Here is an 8,314-nt window from a genome sequence, read left to right on the forward strand (position 1 = left end):
TTCAGCTAGCATGAAGGCAACTGAGTTAAGAAAAAATTGTTTTATCGACTGAATAGTTAGGATTTTTGCTTGTGGCAAGTGTACAATTAAGTGCCCTGAAAGGCATTTGTCATGTGCTTATTGGCCTCTTCTTCACTAGGATATGGCTATCCCTCTGAGCCAATTATGTTGCTTTCTTCTATGCATTGCTATTGGTGGTAGTTGAGTAGGATGATATCTTGTTTTGTCATATATGAGTGACTACAAACTCCCAAAAGTACACAACCTAGTTGGAAGCTACTTTTATTAGTTCATATTGGCCTGCTGTGTCCTAGCTTCATCTTTCTCAATTTAGTGTTGAATCGCCTAATATAGCTGGTATGCAGTACATCAATCATCATGTTTTGTGAACTTTTAAGCTTTCATCAAATTGAGGATCGATGTAAACTTTTTACTGCTGGGTGGTCTACAAATTAGTTGTCATTTCTCTGTCAGATTTTAGAGAATCCTATTAATATTATCAATGGCATAAGAAATGTCTTACACTTCTAGAAATTCAGTTAGTGAAGGGAACTGAGTTAATTGGTCACTTCTTAGGTTTCCTATTTATTTAATTCATCTATCGACTGAATAATTAAGCGCCCTAAAAGGTATTTTGCCATATCTCCTTCACTAGGATATGCTTGTGCCTCTGAGCCAATTATTTTGGTTTCTTCTTTGCATTGCTATTGGTGGTAGTTGGGTAGGAGGATATCTTGTTTTGTCATATATGATAGACTACAAAGTCCCAAAAGTATACAACCTAGTTGGAAGCAAAGCTACTTTCAGTTCATATTGGCCTGCTGTGTCCTTGCTTCTTGTTTCTCAATTTAGTCTTGAATAACTTAATATGGCTGCTATGCAATACATCGTTCCGTCAATGTTTATGTGATTTTAATAAACTTGATCATTCATGTATATGTGTTAGTGCGGGGTGGTCTATATATTCGTTGTCATTTCTCCATTATGAAATATGGTAGGTTCAGCTATTTGTTCTTGGCAATGCAAGTATGTATGTCTTACTCTTCTAGAAATTGAGTTAGTGAAGGGAACTGGATTTTCGTTTGTCACAAGTGTACAAATTAAGTGCCCTAAAAGGTATTTATCATGTGCTTATTGGCATCTTCTTTAGTAGGATATTGTTCTTCCTCTGAGCCAATTATTTTGCTTTCTTCTTTCCATCACAATTAGTTGTAGCTGAGTAGTAGGATATCTTGTTTTTTCATACTACCTCTGTCCATAAATAGATGCCAAAAGTTTGTCTAAATTTGAATGTATCTAGTCATAATTTAGTGTATAGATACATCCCAATTTGGACAAATCTTTAGCATCTATTTATGGACGGAGGGAGTATAAGAGGGACTGATTTCTCAAAAATGTACCTAGTGGGAAGATGCTTTCAGTTTATATTGGCTGGCTGTGATAGCTTCATCTTTCTGAATGTAGTGTTGAATCACTTAATATGGCTGGTATGCAATACATCAATCATCATGTTTTGTGAACTTTTAAGCTTTAATCAAATTGAGGATTGATGTAAACTTGTTAGTGCCGGGTGTTCTACATATTAGCTGTCCTTTTTCCGTCATGTTACATTGTGTGTTCAGCCATATCTTGTTTTGGCAAAACAAATGCCGTGTTATGTAATGCTTTGTGTCTTCTACTGGATGAACTGTTACATTTTTCGATTTCATCTATCTGCAAATTTACCCCAGCGGATTGCATAAGCTTATTCGTCTATACTCTGTAATGTATCAGCTTGATCGTTACAATGCTGATTTTTATTTCATTTATCGACTAAAATAGTTAGGATTTTCGTTTGTGACAAGTGTACAGCTAAGTGCCCTAAAAGGTACTCCCTCCGTCCCATAATACAAGATGTTATTACAGCCAGTATATGAGTCAGTACTTAGTAGGTTGTAATAACATCTTGCAGGAGTATTATGGGACAGATGGAGTATTTGTCATGTGCTTATTGGCGTCCTTCTGTAGGATATGGATGTCCATTAGAACCTTTTTTTTACATTTCTATTGTTGGTAGTTGAGTAGGAGGATATCTTGTTTTTGTCATATATGAGTGTCTGCAAATTACCAAAAGTATACAACCTAGTTGGAAGCTAACTTTCAGTTCATGTTGGCCTACTGTGTCCTAGCTTCATCTTTCCAATTTAGTGTGGAATCACTTAATATGGCTGGTATGCAACAAATTAGTTCAACTTGTCTGCTCCTCGCCAAATTGAGAATTGATGTAACTGAGCTAGTGCTGGGTTTTCTATGTAGTAGTCACCATTTCTCTTTGGCCCTGTTATGTAAAGCTTCATGTTCTTCTGAATGAACAGTTGCATTTTTCAGTGTCTTGTATATCTGCAAATTTCAGGTCTTTTTATATATTGACTGGTGTGGCAACTTGATCATCACAAAGCTGATTTCTTTGGGAAACAGACTGTCTGTACTTCAGTGCAGCTCGGAAATACCGAAAGACTTCTCCGGTTCTTTTTTTCATAGTCTAATTCGGTTATCTGCCTAGTAGTGATTTGTTCTGCATAGTGGAAGGAATAGGTACCTTCTGGTATTTGCTGTGTGAACACCTGTAGAGCCATGGATCTGGGACAGCGGTTTTTCAGTATCCAATGTCATCACATGGTCAGTACAAGTTAATTTCTACTTAGTTAACTTAAATATTAGTGGAGTCAACGATTTGCTTCTCTCAACGCTGGAGTAATTACTGCTCAGGCCCCAATGAATTATCTTCTCTGAACACTAGCTTCACATTTCTGAATGTAGTGTTGAATCGCTTAGTATGACTGGTATGTTATGCAATACATAAATCATCATGTTTTGTTAACATTTGATCTTTAATTAAATTGAGGATTGATGTAAACTTGTTAGTGTCGGATGGTCTACATAATAGCTGTCATTTCTCCGTCATGTAATATGGTGTGTTCAGCCATACCTTGTATTGGCAATGCAAATGGTGTGTTATGTAATGCTTGTATCTTCTACTGGATGAACTGTTACATTTCTCGATTTCATCTATGTGCAAATGTACCCCAGCGGATTGCATATCAGTTTTCATCTGTACTCTGTAATGTATCCGATTGATCATTACAAAGCTAATTGTTATTTCATTTATCGACTGAATAGTTTAGGATTTTAGTTCGTGACAAGTGTACATCTAAGTGCCCTGAAAGGTACTCTCCCTCCGTCCCGTCCTGTAATATAAGATGTTATTACAGCCAGTATATGAGTTAGTAGGTTGTAATAACATCTTGTATTATGGGACTGATGGAGTATTTGTCGTGTGCTTCTTGGTGTCTTCTTCAGTAGGATATGGTTGTCCATCTTAGCCAATTATTTTGGTTTCTTGTTTGTATTTCTATTGGTGGTAGTTGAGTAGGAGGATATCTTTTTTTGTCATATATCAGTGATTGCAAATTCCCAAAAATATACAACCTAGTTGGAAGCTACTTCAGTTCATGTTAGCCTGCTGTGCCCTAGCTTCATGTTTCTCAATTTAGTGTTGAATCACTAAATTTGGCTGGTATGCAACACATCAGTTCATCAACTTGCGTACTTCTGACCAAATTGAGAATTGGTGTGAACTGAGCTAGTGCTGGGTTGTCTATGTAATAGTCACTATTTCAGTCATGAAACCCTGTTATGTGAAGATTCATGTTCTTCTAGATGAACAGTTGCATTTTTAGTGTCTTGTCTATCTGCAAATTTATACAATCTAACTGTCGTTTTTGACGATGCTTGGACCGTTAATGATCTTGTTAGTCTGTTATTGCTATTTCCATGGAAAGCAGCAATGCCCCCATCTCTGTTGTGACTTTTGTCACATGAAGGCCTATCTATATTGCATGGTGTGGCAACTTGATCATCACAAAGCTGATTTCTTTGTGAAACAAATGACACTTCAGATTTCAGTGCAGCTGGGAAATACTGAAAGACGTTATTTTTTCAGTCTGATTCGGTTATCTGCCTCTAGTAGTGATTTGTTCTGCATAGGGACTCAGTACCTTCTGGTATTTGCTGTGTGAACACCTGTGCAGCCATGGATCTAGGACAGTGGTTTTCAGTATCCAATGTCATCACATGGCCAGTACAAATTATTTTCTACGTACTTAGTTAACTTGGATATTAGTGGAGTCAACGAATTGCTTCTCTCAACGCTGGAGTAGTTACTGCTCATGCCCCAATGAGTTATATTCTCTATGCACCACTACTTGTAGGTAAGTCAACTACTGGAGCAATTATCGTGGTACTGGAGTAGTAAACGTAACTTCACGTGCCAAGGTGACAAAACTGGTTTGATTTGAGAAATGTAGCCTGTTTGACATACCAGCGTAACAAAACAAGCGGACAGCAGTGTACTACCATGAGCATATGTGAGACAAGTAGGAGATATTAATTCAAGCTCCACAGCGATTCAACAAGCAAATTTTCTGAGTCACGCGTGTCACAAAACAAGCGGACATCAGTGTAGTACTATGAGCATATGTGAGACTAGTAGGACATACTGATTGAAGCTCCACAGCGATTCAACAAGCAAATTTTCTGAGTATTAAATGGTTATGAATGGAGTAACAGCTAGAGTAGCAAAAAACAACACCCTACAGAGTTCAAAACAAATTCTAACACTTGCCAGTAGCCCAGGGGCAAATCTCATGTTCAAATTGCTGCTGGGTTTCTTATTGCTATGGGCTCCCCAGCAACAGAGGGCATCAGCTGAATCAACGCTCATTTGTATAGCTGCTTCAGTCTTCTCGCGGCTTCAATAATGTTTTCTCTGTGGCCAAACGCGCTGACCCTCACGAAGCCCTCACCGCCAGGCCCAAATCCACTGCCCGGAGTAGTAACCACATTTGCCTTCTCAAGGATCTCGGCGAAGACATCCCAAGAATTACGGCCAGGGAAGTGCACCCACACGTAGGGAGCATTCTTGGCACCATAGACGTTGAATCCGAGCTCCGTAAATGTGTCAACAATGATCTTGGTATTCTCCTTGTAGAACCCGACAACGTCTTGCATAGCCTGCATGGGAATAGGGATGAGAAAAAACAGTGTGGAAGAGCCATAAAAAGATTTGAAGAACTGAAACTCTACCTTTAGACCCTCTGGAGAGAGACAGCCCAAACCACCGGCTTGAGAGAGGGTTGATGCGCCATTGAAGGAAGTGCATACTATGCGGTTGAAGTCTTTAGCAACTGGATGTCCATCAGAGAAAAGGAGCTCCTTAGGGACCACGGTCCAACCCAGACGGACACCGGTGAATCCAGCATATTTGGAGAAAGATGCCGTCTCAAGGGCAACCTACACATGAACAAACCATACTGGCATAAGTATAGTTTGAAGTATTCGGTGGCTAAGATACGTTAACTTAAGAACCCAGGACCAAACATGTGATGGAAAAAATAAAATTTTGAAAAGGAGTTAAATCTTCAAACAAAGAGCCTACCTCCTTTGCTCCAGGAATTTCAAAAATGGACTTTGGGCTGTCATCTGATATATACATGGCATAAGCAGAATCATAGACTATTATGGACCCATTGTCCTTCGCAAATTTCACTAGCTGTGTTAGCTGCTCCCTAGATGCAGCAGCACCAGTAGGATTGTTGGGTGAACAAAAGAATATTATATCTGTCCGTGCGACATTTGAGAGATCAGGGAAAAATCCATTTTCAGGACTGCATTTCATGTATTGAATATTTCCATACTTCTGAACATCCTGCTGATATAAGTCAGTTTGCCCCATGATAACACTTGAATCAACATAAGCCTATAAAAAAGAAAGATAATATTAATTTCACAACAGAAAAAAAGCACAACAAGTAATAGTTTAACTTAATAACAGGATGATAACAACGATAGAAAGTATCATATCACCAGAAATAATTTAGGTTGGGGAAACACAAATATGTTAGGGTACAACAACTGAAGGATAAAAGGAAACTGCAGAAGATTATTACGGGATAGGATGGGTCTTGGACTGCAACCGTCACATTAGATCCAAAAAGAACCTGAAATTTTGAATCGGAAAATTTATCAACGACAATGTAAAGTGAACAGTAAACTTATTGGAGGAAAAGGAGAGGGTCTGTTCTGAACCTGTAGACGAGAAATGTCACATTTTGCACCATCAGAGACAAATATATCTGTTTCTTCAATACCAAGATCCGCATAGTAGGTTGCAGCAATTGCTGCCCTTAGTTTCTGTACAGAAAATTAATGCACTATTTTACGATGATGAAATAACAGTTTAGGAGGGAGTATGTCAAGGAATATAACCCCAACATGTAACTGACTAAATTCAATGTAGCCAAAATTAAGATCCACAAAAGTAATTGGATGTCCTAGTAAAATAAATACTCCCCCCCCGACCTAAAAACGGATATCTCAACTTTATCTAAATTCGCATGTATCTACACACTAAAACACATCTAGATACATGCGTATTTAGACAAAATTGAGACATCCCCTTTTCAGGACGGAGGGAGTAGTAAAATCAACTTCTCTTGAACAGAAAACCTACAGCATAAAGTTGACTACTTAAAAACAAAACTCATTGAACCAAAGAGTCAGATGCCATTAGATGTTAGTATACCTACATGGATTAACAGAGCACTTATGCTACTTGAATGATGTCTACTGATAATTTGACAGAAAAATGATACATGCTCCGTTCGCAAATAGATGAAAATTTAGATATGGCCATATGGGCACGGTCTTCAACATACAACATTGATCATTACTTCTCATACAAATATGTTTGTAAGAAATTATAAATTTGTGATACTACGGAAATAATTTAACAAAGATTACAAATTTAAGTTAGAGAAGTTTGACTGTATGATTTTTAGGGTTCATCTATTTTACAAATGAAGGTAGTAAAGTGAGAAGCTATAGTACCTTTTCACCTTGTTCAGCTCCATAACCACTGTAGCCCTCTACTGTGGATAAAGCATGTGCTCTCTGCGTTTATATGTAGAGCATCAAAGAACAATACTGAACTAGTACAAAAGATACATTATGCAATACAATAAGATATGAATTTTTATTAGTTTACTCCTGCATCGAACATGTGAGTGGCCATGCTTTGGAAGAAAGAAGTTAAAAAGAACAAGTGTCATGCAGAACATCTAGTCTAGGGACATGTTTTGACAGAGTGAAGCTTGTGCCATCCTCTTGCGATAACTAAGTTCAAAGCAACACAACAAGTAATTTAAGAAGCGATGAGATACCTCTGCCATGGCGTTTGTTATGACCTCAGGAATGGGCTCCGTTGTGTCACCGATCCCCAAGCTTATGATTTTGGCATCAGGATTCTTGAGCAGATGGGCAGCTCTCCTCCTGGCAATCTGAACGGCAGTTGAGAGATTATTAGCGCTATCAAAACCAAAATCTCCAAGACAATAGCATCAACAAGAAGAAAGTTGAAAGGCGAACAATACCTCTGGAAACAAATAGCCTGCTTGGAGCTTGGCTATGTTCGCATTCCGCGAAACCTTGGTGGTGTAAGCTTCACCACGAAAGCAGAATCTTTCAGTAAACTGATAGTATTGAACATGGCAGCAGGTTAGAAGCGAGGCGTTTGAGAGAGAGAGAGGATGGTACCTGTATCGGCGGCCGGAGGGCTGCTTACGCAGCGTACATGGACGGGCAGCCTCCTCGTCGGCCGGAGGTGGCTCGACTTCGACGCCCTGGAAGCATGTGTCACTAGTTAGAGGAACTCGTCGCGCGTCGGAACGGTGCGGAGCGGGGAGAAGTGGGATACCTGAGGGAGACGGACGGCGATGAGAGGAAGGACGAAGGGGTGGCCGTGGTGGCGGGTGAGGCGGTTGTTCCCATCGTCGTCGGCGGCAGGAGTGGCGGCGGCGGCGTGGCTTGACAGCGGGAGAGGGAGAGTCCGTACCTACCAGCTTAGCCCTCCCGAGTCCGACGAGGCAGTAAGGAGAGCACTGAGACGGGCCGGGCCGGGTCGGATGAGCCCACCGGACTCACCTGCAGGCTACGGCTACTCGATTGGCCGGCCCGTCGCAATATTCCGCGATTTTGCTATTTTATTGTTTTAACAAAATTGGCGTGGCGGCGGGAAAGAAGTGGAGCAGCCAAAAGAGTCTCTAGTAAAGTTCCGCAAACGTAAGTTCGTTCGATTTTTGGCAGTGGCGCAAAATAGAAACCGTAAAAATGGAACTTAAAAGCGGAATTCGAAATGGCGCGGGTAAATTCGGCGATGATCATAGTTCGACGTGAAATAGATGCTCCGATTGAGCATCGAAACTTACATAGTTCGACA

The 8,314-nt window shown here is 40.0% G+C and overlaps 1 protein-coding gene across 1 annotated transcript; it reads right to left on the reverse strand.

Annotated features, from left to right (window-relative positions):
• Window positions 1-4,558: 4,558 nt before the first annotated feature.
• Window positions 4,559-7,959, reverse strand: LOC127295732 (probable LL-diaminopimelate aminotransferase, chloroplastic). Its single transcript, XM_051325719.2, has 10 exons — window positions 7,793-7,959; window positions 7,633-7,718; window positions 7,470-7,537; window positions 7,260-7,376; window positions 6,928-6,990; window positions 6,127-6,231; window positions 5,988-6,038; window positions 5,477-5,797; window positions 5,125-5,331; window positions 4,559-5,052 (listed from the first exon to the last, which is right to left on the reverse strand). Exons 1-10 carry the CDS (start codon window positions 7,864-7,866, stop codon window positions 4,759-4,761), a joined length of 1,386 nt encoding a protein of 461 aa, XP_051181679.1. The 5' UTR covers window positions 7,867-7,959; the 3' UTR covers window positions 4,559-4,758.
• Between the last annotated feature and the right edge of the window lie 355 nt (window positions 7,960-8,314).

The sequence above is a fragment of the Lolium perenne genome, chromosome 4 (genome assembly GCF_019359855.2).
Source record: "Lolium perenne isolate Kyuss_39 chromosome 4, Kyuss_2.0, whole genome shotgun sequence".
In the NCBI taxonomy this organism is placed as follows: Eukaryota; Viridiplantae; Streptophyta; class Magnoliopsida; order Poales; family Poaceae; genus Lolium; species Lolium perenne.

Excerpts from the sequence above, each read along its gene's own strand:
- LOC127295732 (XM_051325719.2), bottom strand. The coding sequence starts at position 7,866 with ATGGGAACAACCGCCTCACCCGCCACCACGGCCACCCCTTCGTCCTTC. Across the intron at positions 6,991-7,259 it reads TAACAAACGCCATGGCAGAG|AGAGCACATGCTTTATCCAC; the intron begins GTATCTCATCGC and ends ATATAAACGCAG. Across the intron at positions 5,332-5,476 it reads AAATTCCTGGAGCAAAGGAG|GTTGCCCTTGAGACGGCATC; the intron begins GTAGGCTCTTTG and ends GTTCATGTGTAG.